This window comes from Cupressus sempervirens, chromosome 7 (genome assembly GCF_028749045.1).
Source record: "Cupressus sempervirens isolate cs-2001-9-10 chromosome 7, ASM2874904v1, whole genome shotgun sequence".
NCBI lineage: Eukaryota > Viridiplantae > Streptophyta > Pinopsida > Cupressales > Cupressaceae > Cupressus > Cupressus sempervirens.
The window spans coordinates 47,468,052-47,486,940 of record NC_143124.1 but is presented as its reverse complement, the minus strand read 5'-3'; the positions used below and the strand labels follow the sequence as shown (position 1 = coordinate 47,486,940).

The window sequence follows — 18,889 nt, the reverse complement described above, 5'->3', positions numbered from 1 at the left end:
ATGTTGATTGCTGGGCAGATTTCAATATGGTAGGAAGGTTAACGACACGTGGTTGTGAAGAATGGATTTGTATTCCACTTTTATGGGTGGATGTTTTAGCTGGAATTTCACCATCAGTTTTACCTTTATCCTTTTCAAAATCTGTCATGTGGGCTTTAGCAAGAGCTAAAAAAAGGAAAATAACATAAGAACAGATACCATGTTAGTTATAATTCTTTTCTGAATCTCCCATAACATATGCTTTTCCACCAAAACCAAGCATTCCAAAATACTTCTCCAGATATGCTATTTCCTCAGCAAAGCTACGATGAGGAAAAGATTGTGCTCCAGTAAAGATAAAAGTCCCTCTAGTATACTTCATAGCCTTTACAGAGAGAGACAAACCGCTTGCAGCACACAAGATTTTAGGGATTGAAAGTAGCAGCTTTGTGGTTCCACAAGTCTTCAAAACTATCTTGAATGGGTAGATAAACATGCTTGATTCTAAGAGAACATATGAATCAAGATATTCATTTGATAGCTCAGATACAATGGTGCATTCAGCCAGCTTCAGAATTTCATCTAGTTGAGGACGAGTGAGGGCTCTCAGACCCCTGCCCCCGGGATCAGCAAGGAATAGAGTTTGAGAAAAGTGGATCTCAAGTCTTTTTTCGAATCCTTCAAATCCAATTGCGGACATTGTAGGAGGAACACAATCTCCACAAGACGCAACCATTGTGAATTATATTAAAAACTGCTATTCTTACTATTGCCTTTGTAGGGAAGATAGGATTTGATGACACAGTTGTAACAGAAAACTTTCAAAGCATTGGGTATCCTTGTTATGTTCAATTCAATTATCTTGGATATGGCTAATGAATCAACTGAAACAAACAAATAAATAGGAAGACTTCATGATTTCACCAGAAAAACACATATCACGAAAGCTTAAGGATGCGACAAAGGGCAAACGATCAGCCATCGACACTCACAATTCTTAGGACAAATCAAAAGCATAACAATATAGGGCCGCAAAGAATAGAATAGAAAAATAAATTTCCAACATCACAGAACAAAATAAGCAACAAAAATGAATAATGCACAAGCGAGCTTAGTGCCTCCGCCAAACAGATAAAACCAACATCCAGTTGAGTAGTTCATGGGAAAAAGACAAAATCCTGTAAATTTTTTGGGTTTAACAAGAATAAAAGTATTTTGATTGCACCATATATCTAATATACTTTTTTCAAACTCTCTCCTACATTTAGTAAAAAAATTCCTTACCTAAAAGCACGATTTATAGTCAAAGAGTCATTTCTTAAGCAAAAAGTTTTAGAAGACAAACTATGAATGCTTTCTCTCACTTTGAGCGCGAATTTTTGCCCTCGTAAGTAAATGTTATAACCATAAACAAAGTAGTTTAGACAAAACAAGAGTAAAAAAAAATTGATATCTAGATAGGAAAACCTTTTGGCGGAAAGCCTGCCAAAGGGGGTTAGATAAAAAAATAAGAAGTAACCTGCACAAATTAGAGCAAACAAAAGTTAAATGGGTTTGGCGGTAAACCAGCCAAATCCAAAAAAAATTCAATTTCTTCCATCTTAAGAAGATTAAAAAAGAAATTAGTGAAATCTCTCTCAAGAGTCTCCTTCAAATCGTACCTTCATGCAAACACTCAAAACAAAGATTAAACTGCTCTGATACCATGTTAGAAATGGAAAAAAAAATCTATAAATAAGCAATACCAGGAAAGAATCTAAGTGAGTAAATGCATGAAAAGATATTACCATAAAATAGGAGAGAGAAAGCTTCAAGCTCCAACACCATGAGACAAGATATTTGGAAAGAGGAAAGCAAAGAAAACCCCTTGTGACATTATGAATGAGGCATGAAAAGCCTAAGAAGGAAGAGAGAGAGAGATAGAGAGCAATGCTCATACAATATTTGAGAGGAGGAAGAAACCTCATTGTTAAATGAGAGAAGAGGGTCATCTCCTAAATAGAGATGAGAGAGAGGAGTTAGAATGTAACTCCCATGTCTATGAATGCCACCATTCATAAGTGTGTGAGGCCAAGTGTGAGATTCCTCTTAAGGAGGAATAATCTAAAATTAGAAATTACAATATATATTTGTCCTCACATATTCCACTAGATGACAAAATAAGATGTAGTGGAAAAAGGACAAAAAAGAAATATATTAGGATACCTTGGCTTATATCCTAATATATTACAACAATAAAGAAAAGAGTTCTAACCTTGGTTTATAAATACACCAAGGAAAGATTACAACTTCTAACAATTTCTTAGACCAAATAGCATTACAAACCATTCATATAACCCTTTAGTGGTTGTAAATGTTGTTTTCCACTCATCTCCATGCCTAATCCTTATCTGATGATAGCCTGATTTAAGGTCTATTTTAGAAAAATAGAAAGCTCCTCCAAGTTGGTCTAGAAGATATTCAATCCTAGGTATAGGGAACCTATACCTTATGGTTATCTTGTTGATTTCCTTGGATTCAATGAAAAGTCTCCATTTTCCATCCTTTTAAGGGGCCAAAACACTAGGGGCTATGCAAGGGATGAGACTCTTTTAAATGAGTCCTTTTGCTAGTAAATCATCGATCTATCTAGATACCTATGCATTCTAATCAGGGGTAAGTCTATATGTAACCTTGTTGGGTAGAGAAGTACTTGGTGTGAAGTCAATCTAGTGTGAGATGTCCCTCAATGGTGGGAGATCATCTAGGGCATCTCTTGCAAGTATCCCTTTGTACTTCTGCAATGGAACCTTTACTTCTTTAGGCACTTCTTGGCTAACTGATTTCATCTTAGGTTTCAGGACTAAGGAATACCCTATTTGAGAGTCTTGGATGGTTTTCAACATTTATTGTTCACCTGCCATGACAACAAACTGTTCTTTGTGTTTTTCTTGGTGAGGGTCAGGGTTGGGAAGAATATTGTATTTATGTCCATCTTTGGTAATTTGATAGTTGTTAGTGACACCATCATGTTTGGCCTTAAGGTCATACTATCATGGATGACCTAATAAAAGTGAAAAATGTCCATGTCTACAATATTACAAAGGACTCTATCCTTATAATCTTTTATTTGAAAATCTACCCAAGCCTATTCATTTATTAGTGTTTGCTTCCCTTTTGTAACCCAAAATACATGGGAGGGATTAGGCTATGGTATCCTTTCTAGATTTAACTCATCTACCATTTCTTTTGAAATAATATTTTTGGTACAACTGGAATCAATAACTACCTTACATACATTTCCATGGCTTTTGTAGTTAGTCCTGAAGAGAGTTTTCCTTTGTGGAGGCTCCACTAGTATAGGTGCTTGGATCAATATTCTCTTGTTCATGAAAGTAGCCCCTTCTTCACATGGAAAATATTTGACACTTTCATCATCATCATCTTCTTCTTCTTGAACAAGGTGATTTTTTCTTTCTTCTTGGTTGTTCTTCTTCTCAGGACATTTGCTTGTATAGTAGCCCATCTAGTTACAATTGTAGCATTTGATCTTCTCATTGTTTCTTCCACTATTTTTGCCTCTTCTATTTCCTCTTCTTCCTCTATCTCCACCTCTTGAACTATTCTCACTTTGGGTATTCTCCTTGTTATAATCTCCTTGAGGTCTATTGCCTTGTGTTCCTCTTCACCCATGTTTCCTTTTCCTCTAGTATTCTTTCCCTTATTTCTAATACTTTTTTCATTCCTTCTCTTGAAATTTTCCTCAAATTCAAGTGCCAACTAATAGCACTAGTTTACAGTGGGAAGGATTGTCAAACTTAGTTCATCTTGAATGAAAAGCCTTAGTCCTTGTGTTTATATCACAAGTTTCACACTTTTAGGTTCAACAAGTTTGGATTTCATCCCCAAATTTTGAAATTCCTTAGTGTAGGTAGGGATGTCCATCTCTTTTTGCCTCAAAATCATCCTCTTTTTATGAAGTTGAACTTCATAATCCTTAGGGACATAGGTCTCTCCAAGTATCTAGCTACCATCTTCTTCCATGTGTTTACTAGATTCTTTTCATTCTTCACCCTATCATCTTGAGTGAAGTTCCACCATATGAGTGTAAAGCCCTTGATTCTATACTTGGCGATCTTCACTCTTTGGTTCTCAAGGATGTCTTCATAATTAAAGAAACTTGTTAAGGAATCTACCCAATCCATTGTAGCCTCTAGGTCCATCTTCCCATTTTATGCGGGCAAGTAAAGCTTACCAGCCATAGTTCTCCTCTGCATATATTTCAGAGTCCTCATAAGAAGCCTCTACTTTGTAAGACATTATTTTTCATTTTACTCAAGGGGTTCTTCATCACTCCCTTGGCTGACTTCTTTAGAGTTTTTACTACTTCTTTTAAGAAGATCTTCTTTAAGCTTATCCATCTCATTCCTAATCAACTACATCTCTTTATCTCTTTGTTCCTCTTACCTTATCTTATGGTCTCTAAAGTATTTCACAGTTTCTGCATTAGTCATCCTTGAAGATAACCCTCCTTCATATTCTCCTTCCATGGTGTTATCAAATTTCTTACCAGAAGGGATCTTAGTTTTCTCTAATACCACTTGATGCAGAGCTCTCCCTTAAACAAGAAATTTTTTTGTTGTGTGACCTTGAACTACTTCAAACACCCCAAAATGCAGTCAGGAGAGGGGTCTAAACCTTTGAAACAAAGTTACACAAAAACATAGCCTAGGCACCCAAAAGAGCATAATTAGGTCTTAGAGCAAAAAATCTCCAAATATTTGGGTCATGCTTGAAATGAGAACCTATGAGTTTATATGGGAGTGGAAATTTTCCTTAAATTTCAATAAACTCAAACTGGTAGGTTTGAATAGTCTATTTTCTTCCCAAAGTCTACAGATAGTAGAACTTCCTTTTAGGCCTAGTTGCTAGGTTTTATGAAGGAAGTACTAAATAGGTGATTGACCAAGTTAGGCTATCAATCAAGAAACATGTAGGGATATACTAGATATCATATCCATTATCATATTAGTTTTATCCATCTCCCAAGTGCCTACAACACATCAATACCTGAAGTTTGACACCAACCATAAAGATATGTTTGGCCTAGTGCTAGCTAGCAAAAGTGATTGTCTTGCTTTCCATCTCCCATCCTTTAGGGACCATATTTTACACCTTCCTAACCTGAATTTTACAAAGTGACATGAAATTCCCATAATGGGAATGCAAGTTAGGGCATTATTCCTAAAACTATTCACTAAATGGTTGGTTTTGATGCACCCAAGAAGGAAGTAATGATAACTTCAGTTATAGAGAGCTTCAAACCTTCAAACCAATTGCATTCTTCCACTAAGATGTTCAAGATATCAAATAAATCATTTACTCACATGTGCCAATCCATACTAGTTTGTACACTATAAAATGCAATATTTTACAAGAAGAACAAGATCTCTTATTGATTCAAAAATTTAAAATTACATATTCTATGTGTGTCTCTTACGCACACCTAAAATTCCTATTTGAAGACCTTTCCCAACTAATCCAACTAATTTTTAAATGTTGTGACTTTTGTGAATGATAAGGTGAAATTTTGTTCATTGTAGAAAATAACTGTCAGCCTTGCTAAGCAGTTAGTATTAGCTGAGCTTATTCAATCATTGAAGATAGTTCTCCCATATGTGCCAAGTATTTTAGTGGCAATTGAGTTCAAAGATAGTTTCGAGTGAGTTGGGTTGGTTAACAAAGGATTCCTAGTGTTAGTCGAGTACATAGTTTTATAGGACCAAGAACATGCCTATCTTATCCTAGGACTAAGATGTTCTTGATGACCATAATAAAAATCCCATGGTTTATAAAACACCAATGGTGACTAGGCCTTAAAAGTAGGCTCGATTTATTAGATAACTATTTCCACCTATTACAAATGTCTCTTAGGTATAAATACCCTTGAGTAGAACTCATAAAGAGTTAGACATGATGGATTCTCTTGAGAGTGAAGGGTTAGGTGCTCCTGCACCACTTTGATAGTAGAAAAGGCCATCAAAGAGAATTAAATTTGAAAACTAACTATACCACTATGACAACCTTGAAGCCATCTTTCTTGTAATATCTTATTTATAGAAAACAGAGTTTGTATGCCCAAGATATGAGAAAAAATGTGAGGGTAGATCCAAAAATAGCCTAAAGAGGTGATAGGATATGTTAATGTAGTGCTAACATGGTGCTGATGTGAAAAAGTGACGAGCCCAAATTTGACTGGAAAATGGTGGTCGAGGCAAAAAAATGTCATGAAATGACCCCTACTAGAAAAAAAAATCCCAGCTGTCAAAAACAAGCCGGAAAGCCAAGGGTTGGTGCCATAATAAAAAATTGGTGGCCAAAGAATATTTTGTATGTACTTTTTTATAAAAACAAAAAAAAAGGCAAATCTAGCCATGAAAAAATAATAGTTGGTTGAAAAATATTCAAAGGGAAAAACAAGTCCACAATCTGCTAATTAGGAGCTCTATAGATGCATTAAAAGGCACTCAAACCAAAGAAGATAGAGTCATGAGGTGGTCAATGATAGTGGGGCTTTAAAAAATGCCTTTAAAGAATCTAAAAGAAGCCATGTGGACAATGAAGCTGGAGGGGTTTGAGAAATCCATGTGGTTGGAGATGCTCCACAAGGGTACTCAAACCATCGAAAATAGATCACAAAAGAAAATTTCCACATGGGGTTGAAGGAACTCATCAAAATTCAAATCACCAAATCACCGAAAGGAAATGAATATTGTTCCAAGCTTCACTAGTAGTTCCTACTGATAGGTCATTTTCCAATTTTTTATTCATGCATTATGTAACTAGCAAAAAATATTGGCTAAAAAATAGGAAATTGTCAAGATGTCTGATGAAGGAAACAAAAAAAATTGGGAGTATAACTGCTAAAAAATAGGTTAAGATGGTAGATTAAATGGAGAAGTCAAGGAGATTGGTAAAAAATGTAGAGGGAAGCCTAAAAATAAAGTAGCCATGGAGATTGGTGCAAAATGTAGAGGGAAGCCTAAAAATAAAGTAGTCATAGATCCTTTGAATGTAGAGCAATGAATGAGAATAGACTCTAATTTTCCCAAAAAATGCCGATGAAAATGCATAGACCATAAATTGCCAAAATAGTCTTATAAACCACCAATGTCCAAAACTATGGCCAAAGAGGAGCTAACAACTGATGAGTACAAGAATAAGAAAGGATGATGTTGGGCCTGAGCCTGATGGGGAAGGGGTTGTCAAAGCACCCACACCCTTTATAGATGCCTTCCAAAAAATAATATCTACATTTTTTTAAAAAAAGAACCAATGCGGTGTCCTCCAACTATGCAGTGTGGGATCCAATGATTCTATTGGTACCACCCAAAATCAGAGGTAAACAAAACAAAGAATTGCCAAAGGGGTTGGAAAACTCCTCCAATACAAGGTGTTGTATGCTTCATAAGCAAGAGAAAAAAACATGAAGAGTTGTTGAGGTAGCACTTCATTCACTTCAAAAAAACTTCATGCCTCCAAAAAAAAAAGAGGCTAAGCTCGACCAAATTTTGCATTGGGCATAAACCAAAGCCGTAGGTACAAATAGGAGGGTTCACATCAAATGGTCCCTGGACGTAAAGGCATGTACATTTTCCATTAAAGAAATTTCTCCCTAATCAATTCAAACCACATGTCATATCCACAAACAGGCGTATAAATTGGATTTCCAATTCCAAATGCCCTCTATGAAAAACATATGCACATGGATCAATGCATGTGCTCCCTCCAAAAAATACAAGCCTAAAATATAAAATAGGCTTGTAAAAGCATAGAGAATCATGCTGATTGTAGGTATTGTTTGATTGCATGTACAAGAGCTTTTGGACACCCAAATAAATGTCTTAAACAATGTGTGTTCCAAGTACACATAGGCTTTGTCAAACACCTCCAAAAAAAAGTCTTTTGCATGTCTTTTATCAAATGCAAAGCACGTACTCATTTTTTGTGCCCAGGTCAAAATGACCTACATGCAAAAAGGTTTTCCCTCATATTTCAACATCCAAAATAGATGTATTTGATATGGAAATTAGAGTTTTTGGGAGCCTTGAGCTCAACAGTGATGTCTATTTGTGTTCAAAGTGCCTCAAAAATCAATGACCCCCCATATCCAATAAAAAATCATTGAAATCTCATCTAAAAACTAATACCAAATCTCTCAAGAATAGAATAGGGGCATGAAGATCTCTTTGTCTGATATCATGTTGAAGTTGATGAAAGATCAACCCCACAGCTTCCAAGAATCACCTGCATGAGAACACTTGTCATAGAAGAGAGAAGCACAAAGCTATGGAGGTTGAAATTGCTAGATCCATAGATGAGACATTCTTGACGAGCAAGAAAAGAAATTCTGATTATCAAAAGTGAATTGATTTATAATTACAAAGAGAGATGATCCTTATAAAGGAGGTCGAAACCCTAAAAGGTCTAACATAGGTTGCATAATAATAATTAATAAAACAATTAATTCTTTTGTATGCAAATTTTAGCTTAAGTAGACTAGAGATAATTAGAAAATATTTAATTACTCTAACAACTTATTAAGTGTATACAAGTTTCTATCATTTTATGTTATTCATATCTTTACATACTTTTCTTGCATATGTTCTTTTATGGTTAACTAAAATAATTTATGGATAAGGAAAAGTTTAAGACCACCATTAGACTTTTATGTGGCTTTATCATTTGTCTTTTAGATGGAATTAGAGATTTTTTTGGTGATTCTTCTAATCCTAATCTCAATCCTAATCCTATCCCTCCTCTTCCTTATGATCAAATTTCTTCTACATTTAAGAAATTTCAAGGAATGGTTCATGATCCTAATATTTCTCAATTCTTAAATGAATCATCTCATTTGTCACCTCCTTATACCTCTCAACCTTCTATTCATACAATTTCTCCTATAATTCCTCCCTAGACTACATTTTCTCATTATTATTTTGACACTACATTTTCTTCTTCTACCCTTAATTGTAGTTATACCATGGGTTATAACATTATTACTTGACAAGGTTATAAGGGTTTAGCTCATGATATTAATGAACATGATTTAAGAACCCTAGAGACCCTCTTGTCCAAAATCAAAAGAGAGGTCTTGTTCATGTTTCTTATTCTTATGATTCTTCTTCTTCTCCTCCTCCACCCCAACCTCCTTTACACCTACTTCTTGTAATTCCACATTTTTCTCCCACTAACACTAGGGAAGATTTAGCATTAACACTTTACCATCACCTTTTGCAAGATCCCACCTCACAATATCAACTATACATTATGAATTTTGTTTCTATATTTAATTGTCCTTTTTGATACAGTAATTAACATGTTGATCATGATTGTATATAATTTATTATCTATATTCATAGTAACATAGGACATGTGTTTGGTCAGCCCTTTTTGTACTCCAACATCAACCCCCCACTCTTTTGGTTGCTATCTAATACTTCAACAAATTAGGACATATTTTTGGTCAGCTCTTTTCGTACTTTAGGGTCATCCCTCATTTCTTTTGGCTGCTATCTAATACATAAAAAATATAGGACATGTTAAATTTATTGTATAGAAAATATTTACTCTCTTTTTCACTAAAATACAGTCTATAATTTCTAATCCCTATTATAGCCACTTCATGTTATTTTGCATAATAGTTTTAGGAGTGGTACAACAAGCCTTTCACCTTTTTCAACCTCACTATGGGGCAAGGATCATCCTCTCTTGAGATCTATTTTGGTTATTTGATACTTAGATATCCTTTCTTGAAAATAACATATTTGGTGCTAACATAACCTCTTATGTTATACCTCCTCTTTTTATCGTTTTTTGGTATATACTCTTTTGATATGTCTAGATTGAGTGGTTGTATTATGTGCAACTTTATCTTTGTATTATGCATATTATAAGGATCCCACTTAGATGGATGTTCTTATGTTCTTTATTCATGTTATCTCTTATTATAAGTATAACATGTAACTTCTCCTTTATCTTTTCACTTATTTCTCTATAGATTGTATTATTTTATTGAACATTTTTATCTTTGGTTATGAAAATATTTTGTTACATGTAGGATTGTGTGTCTTTTACCTAACAAATTTATTTTTTATATCTTGGATTCTAATGTTTTTCATTTAATAATTATCTATTAGTTTACAATATTTCTGATATCTATCTTAGAACCTTATGATGTTTAGAGGTGGTTATCCTATGATGTTTCTTGTTCTATCTTTTTATGGTATAACATTATTTTATAATATTATTTAATAGATATTTGATGTTTTGTGCATATATATAGGTGGTTTCCTAAATATTGATATCTCTAGCATAATTCTACCATAAACTTTGTTTCTTGTCTCATGCTTAGGGAGAAAGGCCTTTTTATACATTATTTATCTTTGTCTAAGGATTGACTTTCCTTAGTAGAGTGGCATTTATTTATTATGCGGCTTTATTTTCATACAAGGAATCGTATCCTACTCACAACTCTCTCTTATGTACAAGAGGTGCATGTCCTCGATGATTACCCTTTCATTATTTACAAAATTATGTTCATAGTTACCATTTAACTTTACTATATGCTTTTAAGTTTTTCATTCTTCATTTAGGGATCACTATTCCACCTATACATAGGGACACTCCTACATAAAAGAGTAATTAAAGACCATTTTTAAAGAAATTTTAATTATTACTTAAGTCATTTTAAATTTAAAACTAAAACCATTTTAATTATCTCAAATTAGAAGTAAAAACAAAATAAAAATAAGTTTTCTTGCTTTATTCCAATCCACTAAAGAAAGAAAAGATTGAACCAAACATTGAGGAAGAGTTGGCAAATATGACAAAGTGCAATGAAGGTAGAGGCAACAAAAATGTGGCTTTGTATGACAATGATCAATTTGTAAACTGATTAGTTTGAGAAAATGGTTATTCTAGGCATTTTAATTTATGGAAAATCATGGAAGTTATTTCCAGATTTGTCAGTTATTGATGGATTTGGAAATTTTCACCCTTGAAATTCTCTTCTACAAATATATAAGAAAATAATTCTAGCGAAAAGATTGATAGTGATCTGAAATCTCCTTACTATTATTTAAAATATTTGTGGGTAGGGTATAAAAGTAAAAATATTGATACAAAAGGTAAATCATCTAGTGTTATCAAAATTAGGGTAATGGGTTTTTTTTCTTGTCTGGTCCTAAATAGGAAACACAAGCCACATGCTAGCACTCTGCATGATGTGGTGTTGGGTGCACTCAAGTGGAACATGTAGATGGCCTTGGAGAGATGTATTTTGGACAATATTTTCCAAGACCTGACTCGGACTTTAGAAGCAGTTGTTATGGAGGCAAAGAGCTACCAACTAGGGGTTGGAAGAGGGAGGTCTATTGTGGTGTTTCCTAGGGCTGTGGAGGCTCTCAATGCTCATGTCAATCCCTGTCGCTTCTAGCCTATTGCTTCCAAGGTTCAATGCTCATTTTCCTTACCATGTTGATGCAACTTCTATATTTTTACTAAAACATTTTTTTAAAAATATTTTGGTCATTGTATTGAACAATTTAAAGAGGTCAAAATAGTAAATACCAACACCACTGTATTTAGATTTTGTGTATTACTAATCAATATCTTGCTATTGATAATTTTGTGTATTACTGATCAATATATTACTAGTGAAAATTTTATGTATTATTGACCAATAACTGAGAATATTTTTGTTCATCAAGCATGAAGGTTCAAAATATTAATATCACGTATTTCTTCTCTTCAATATGTTCTTAGGTTTAATTTTTATTTCTTGATGTTTAGCCAGTGAGGTGGAAGGCTCAAACCCTGGTAAAGGGTAGAGGACCTAGATCACAAAAGAGCCTGCTCATCGTAGTGATACTCAACTTGAAACTTGCTTGGTTGTTTTGTATTGGCCAATATTGCTCAACCATATTATTTTCCAACATATCATACATAAACTATATATCTAAAAACAAGTGTCAAATCCTTATCATACCCTTAGATTGTTTACTAATCATACACGAATCTATATTTTAAAATTGGCACTTTCAATATTGGATGTGTAATTGGAGGCAAGCTACTATTTATCTTTAGTTTCCACCATTTTCTAGCTTTTTTGTTAATTTGTTGTTTCTATTGGCATATACTTGCCACTTATTGCATTTGATAGCTGAATAATCTACTAAAATACTAGGTATTTAATGTGAATCAGTATTTGGATGATGATTTTTTTTTCAAAATAGACATTTTTCTTTGACTTTCTTCTCTAACATCTATTTTTGAATGTGGGTATGTGTAGATCATGGTCAACCAAATGATGTTCTTATGTTCTTAAGTGGCAATAATATATCAGCAAATCAAGGTTATGTCAACATAATGTGTAATTTTCTACTTCTTATAAACTTTATATTAAATATTTGAGAGAAAAGAATCTCAAGGTAATTGAATTTAGTTTCTAAACTACTAGGCCTTATCTAAAATAAATAAAAATTGATTGGTCAAAATTTTGAATTTTAATGCAATAGTACAAAAAATTTAAGACAAAAATAAGAATTAGACATATGTCTGACCACTTTAATCAAAATCAAATGATAATATTTTTTTAATAATATTCTAGATATAAGAAGTAGACTCATGTGTGGATGTGACACATATTTTTGGGTATTTTCAGTCTAAATAAATAATTACTTATTAATTTTCTACTTTAGTATTTTTGGAATAAACAAACTCTTGTGTCTGACTACCTTAACTAATTAAAAAATATGCAAAATTTAAATTTTCAATTTTTTTCATTATAGTAGAATAAACATAAAATGTGATGCATCTTTCGATTTCAAAAATCTTATACCATTTGAAAGTTATAGTTGTTTTTCAAGAAGTGTGTCAATCAATAATTTATGCGTAACTCTATTCAAAAATAAGTAATAAACAATTACTGAACTCATAATTTGAGAAACCTTCCATTTATGGAAAGGTAAGACCATTCTTAAGAAACCCTTTTCATTCCATCAAATTTTGGTGAAAAAAAAGTTGTCAGCTACATGTTTGAAGTAAAAATGACACATAAGAATAGGCAAAAAACACATTTTTGGCACATTTTTATATAGGGTTGGTATTGAAAGATATAGTAGGCCTTATAAAGGTATTAATTATTTTCATTTAGTATCATGATGGGTGGGAAAAAATTTGAAATAGATTTTGAAATGCTTTGAGGCATTTCAGAACTACATATTTTTTAGATCACCACTTTTTGACACACCATGATCCTACACATACCCATGTTCTTTATTCAAAAAAAATTCCCTTCTTTTTAGTGCTTTATATCTTTATAATTATTTAATTAAACTCTTTTGTTCTCCAATTATGTGTTAAATCTTTTCTTGAGAAGCTTTTGTAGGTTTCCTCTAATAAGTCATATCAGGAAACATTTTTTGTAGATTAAGACATTAGCATTCAAATAACTTCTGTAGTTGTATTTGTCAATATACCCTTTTTTGAAAGTTCAAGAGTTTGCGTTGTTGAGCTCTTATTTCTCTTTCATTGTACTATGTGTGCCTTCAAACTGCTCCTTTAATTTTAGGGTTTTTTCTTTTCTTTTGGTAATTAGAAACTACTTGTCTAGATTATTGGTCTATGTGTTCAATTAGATGATTAAAACTTGTTGAGGAAGTGCACAACTATACTAGAAACTTCCTTCACTTGAGTTGTTATGATTAGGAGAATTCATTCCCTCAGTCACTTTAAAATGTACCTAGTCCTTACTTTTCCTAAATGAATTTGTACCTTGAGAGATGAAAAAATAACCCTAGTGAATGGATTGCAACCCCTTGGATGAACCTCTCTTCCATGTCTCATAAGTTATCTTATATTGTGATTACACCATTAATTCTCCCCAATGGTATCTTCCTCTCCTTTGTTATTCAAACACATTTAAATACCAATTAGATACGACTCAAAACTTGATATTTTGAACTAATGCCCAGTTCATGCAGTTTGAATGTGGTAAACCTTTTCTTGGTTTTGTAATGGATGGATACTATTGATAGGGCTGGTTACTTTCTTTAATACTAGGAATAATCTTGAACTTGCTAGGACTACCTAGGTTGACTGATATGTGTACATGGAGATTTTGAACTACTGAGACCATACATGGCATCCTAATAAGTCAAAGTTGTATGGTGAAAGTGTATGTGATTTGATCCCTTTAACTATGGGGAAGTTCAAATTAGTTTTATATAATAACAAAGACCACTCTACATAGAAAGCCATTTGTGATTGGGACATCATAGGGTAGATGATGCAGGAGCATCCAGAGGTATAAGGGCAATCCTGTGTCACCCAAAAAAATGTACTTAGACTTAGTTTCTGTTTCATGTGTTTTCATTTTTGGATACCCATTTGGGTCAAATAAAGGTTCCAATTCTCACAATTCCACTATCAGTGTTTGTGTAAATCCTGAAAAAATAGGAGTATGTAAATGAGCCATCATTTTGGTGAACTAGGAGGTGTAAATTGGCCATATGAATGTAATTGTGATTTAGAACATTCCAAAAAAAAGAATCAGGTCAAAAGGCCCCATGGTTTGAAAGTTATTGCAGTTTTTTGGGTTTTGGAGACCTCCTAAGAATGCTTCAAAGTCAGGTTAGAGGCATTAAATGACCTCGAAAGCTAAAAAATGGGGGACAAGCAAAGCTTGTAAATAGGGCTATAGAACGCTTCGAGAGCTTTCTGGAAATGTAAACAGTTTGTCAATCGAAGCTATGGTTCAAAAGTTATGCCTCCCGAAAGTTCGGTTACCGTTTCTGGATTCTTCTAGATTTGTGTCAACTTCTAAAGCAGCTTCTGGAACCTTCTATTTGGTCGATGGATGCCTACTAGCACTTTCTAGAATGTATTCCTAGTCCTTAACCCTTCGAAGTCTATTTAAGGAGATTTCTGGCATTGTAAAAGGAGTTCGGACTGGAGTTTGAGAGGAGGTAGTGAAAGGAGAAATTATCTCCACATTTATGCTATTGTAAGCCCTTAGGGCATATTTTGAAGTTTATTTTCTCTGTACTAAATGTACTAGCTTATTTTTCAGTTAATACAATTTCCATTTTTCTATTTTGTCCATTCTGTTCTTGGGTTGTGTCCCCATCAAGTGGTATCAGAGCTGGTTTTCCTGAGTGTGTAGACAGAGTGCCGACTATTAGGCAGTTTGCACTAGGACTGTGTGGTTGTGGGTTTGAGTGAAGAAGATGCCTCCATGAAGAGAGTGTGGCGAAAGGGCCAGAGCTATTAATCCTGAGGAGGTTAGAGCCCTCCCAAGGCAGGTACTAGCATTGCAAGAGGAGCTTTGTAGAGGAACAATTGTGGCTGCAGGTGATGAAAGTGAAGATGACAAAGAAGAAGATGAAATTGGACCAGAAGGGGAATTTGATGGGGAAGTTCTAAATCATGCAGAGGAAAGGATTTTTAGGGCCATTACTAAGTTTGGGAAAAGACCTACAATTGAAGTGGGTGTATTTTCAGGAAATCTGAGACCAGATGAGTTGATCGATTAGATTAATGAACTGGAAGAATACTTTGAGTATGAGGATATCAGGGACCCAGATAGGATTAAGTTTGCAAAGGCCAAATTGAAAGGCCATGCCAAAATCTAGTGGCAAGAGGTCCAATTGGAAAGAAATAGAAGAGGAAAGGAGATCACAAGATGGGATCGCATGGTTGACAAATTGAAGAAGCAGTTCATTCCTATGGACTATGAGCTGATTTGTTTAAGAAGATGCATGGGTTAAAGCAAGCAGGAAGATCAGTCCAAGAATATACAGAGGAGTTTTACTGACTCTTGATTAGAGCAGGGCATGCAGAAGCAAATAAGGAGAAGGTTGCTCATTATATCAGTGGGTTGTGACCTAGCATCTAGGAGGAATTAAGTCTAGTAAGAATGACCAGCGTTGAAGAGGCATACTAGTTTGCCCTATGAGTTGAAGAGAAGCTGAATAAAAGGTTTGAAGCAAGACAAAGAGGGCGCGGTCAAGGAGGAAGGGGAAGTGGTAGATCATCTAGAGGTCGCAATGAAACCCAAAGGAAAAATGAAGATCTCGGTACTAGCAGGAACCAGAGGAATGAGGGTTTCAACCGCTCCCATGATCAAGACTTTGGAAATTAGAGAGGAAGAGGTAGAGGATGTGGACAAGGAAGAGGCAGCTTCCATGGTACCTATTTCCATTGCAATGAAGAAGGTCATCGTGCCTTTGAATGCCCTCAACAACAAGGAAGGACAGATAGGAGAGCTGAGGGCCAAGCTAGGGTTGCTCATGTGGATGAGGATGCACAATCATCGCATTCAGAGGATGCAGAAAGAGGAGAGACCTTGGTAAATGAAAGAGTCCTACTAAGTGGTGAGATTGAACCAGGACAACAGAGGAGTCTATTCCATACCAGATGCAAGTGTGAGGATAAATGTTGTGATGTGATCATTGATGGTGGTAGCACTGATAACTTGGTATCAGAAGAGATGGTCTCTAAGCTGAAGCTCAAGAGGGAGAAACATCCCTAGCCCTATCAGATTGCTTGGGTAAAAGATGATCATAAGGTCTTGGTAAGTGAACAATGTTTAGTGAAATTCAAAATTGCAAGTTACCATGATGAAGTTCTCTGTGATGTTATTTTGATGGATCCTCAAGAATTTGTATACCGAGGATCCTGATTTTGCTAAAGCATGGAAAGCTTGTAAAGAGCCCATTGCTATAGATAGAACCAAGTGGTTAGACTATTTGATTCATGATGGCATGTTGCTCAAGGGTAGTCAATTGTGCATTCCAAGGAGTTCCATGAGGGAAAATCTGATTAAGGAGAAACACAGTGGAGGGATGGCAGGACATTTTGGTTGAGATAAGACCATTTCCATTCTTAGAGAACATTATTTTTGGCCTCAAATTTCACAGGCTGTGAAGAAGTTTGTACAGAGTTGCCAGGTTTGTCAAGTTGCAAAGGGGTTTAGTCACAATACTGGCCTATATCAACCATTGCCTATTCCATCAAGGCCATGACAGGACATAAGTATGGATTTTGTTCTTGGATTGACAAGGACACAAAGGGGTAATGACTCAGTATTCGTGGTGGTTGATAGGTTCTCCAAAATGGTACATTTCATTCCATGCCACAAAACTCATGATGCTGTCCATATTGCAGACTTGTTTTTCAAAGAGGTGGTAAGACTACATGGACTTCCAAGGAGTATAGTTTCTGACAGAGATACTAAATTTGTGGGGTATTTCTGGAGGACATTGTGGAAGAAGTTGAGAACAGACCTAAAATTCAGTTACATGCATCACCCACAGACTGATGGCCAAACAGAAGTGGTAAATAGAAGTCTAGGCAATTTGTTGAGATATTTTGTTGGGGATAAGCCCAAGGGATGGGATTTGATTCTACCACAAGAAAAGTTTTCTTACAATAACTCTATAAATAGGAGTACTAGAAAATCACCATTCCAAATTGTATATGGGAATAGCCCAAGGATTGCAACAGAATTGAGGAAGATAGAGCAAGGGGAGAGGACAAGTGCTGAAGCAGAAGAATTTGCTGAACATATCAAGTGTCTACATGAGGAGGTTCAGGCACACATTACCAAGATGAATCAAGAGTATAAAGCTAGGGCTGATTAAAGGAGAAGACATAAGGAATTCCAAGTAGGGGATCTAGTCATGGTGCACTTACAAAAAGAAAGATTTCCAGCCAGTACTTACAACAAGCTAAAAATGAAGAAATTTGGCCCCTGCAAAATTTTGAAGAAACATGACTCAGGAAATGCATATGAGGTGGAGCTACCAGATGGTATTCACATTTCTCTCATTTTCAACATTGCAGATTTAACAGAATATCATGATGATGGTGCAGATGAGGAGCTGGTGTTAGAGCCATGTCTGATTCCTGCTTCTAAGAAGGAGGAGATAGAAGACATTCTAGATCATCGTGTGGGTAGGAGTACCAAAAATAGGTAGTATGAAGAGTATTTGTTCAAATGGAAAGGACGACTGATCGAGGACTCAACTTGGATTTCAGCAGCTGAGGTTTCCCATTTGGGATTTCCTCTACCATTCATAAAGTGATAGGGTCACTTTTCAGTCTACCCTGGGTTCTGATGCATGAGCATCCAGAGGTATAAGGGCAATCCTATGTCACCCAAAAAAATGTACTTAGACTTAGTTTCTATTTCATGTGTTTTCATTTTTGGATACCCATTTGGGTCAAATAAAGGTTCCAACTCTCACAATTTGACTATCAGTGTTCGTGTAAATCTCAAAAAAATAGGAGTATGTAATTGAGCCATCATTTTGGTGAACTAGGAGGTGTAAATTGGCCAGCTGAAAGTAATTGTGATTTAGAATATTCTAGAAAAAGAATTAGGTCAAAAGGCCCCACGGTTTGAAAGTTATTGCAATTTTTTGAGTTTTGGAGACCTCCTAAGAATACTTCAAAGTCAGGTTAGGGGCATTAAATGACCCCAAAAAGGGCCAAAAAATGGGGGATGAGCAAAGCTCCTCCACAAGGCTATAGAGTGCTTCTAGAGCTTTCCAAAAATGTAAATAGTTCGTCAATCAGAGCTACGATTCTAAAGTTATGCCTCCCGGAAGTTCGATTACCATTTCTAGATTCTTCTAGATTTGCATCGACTTCTAACGCAGCTTCTGGAACCTTCTATTTGGTCGGTGGATGCCTACTAGCACTTTCTAGAATTTATTCCTAGTCCTTAACCCTCCGGGGTCTATTTAAGGAGATTTCTGGCATTGTAAAAGGAGTTCAGACTGGAGTTTGAGAGGAGGTACTGAAAGGAGAAATTATCTCCACATTTATGCTATTGTAAGCCCTTAGGGCATGTTTTGAAGTTTAT

At 35.0% G+C, this 18,889-nt stretch overlaps 1 protein-coding gene across 1 annotated transcript; it reads right to left on the bottom strand.

Moving 5' to 3' along the window:
• Nucleotides 1-202: 202 nt before the first annotated feature.
• On the bottom strand, nucleotides 203-715 carry LOC149545404 (S-adenosylmethionine decarboxylase proenzyme-like). The gene has a single exon (XM_089794003.1). It carries the CDS (start codon nucleotides 713-715, stop codon nucleotides 203-205), a length of 513 nt encoding a protein of 170 aa, XP_089650129.1.
• Nucleotides 716-18,889: the final 18,174 nt, after the last annotated feature.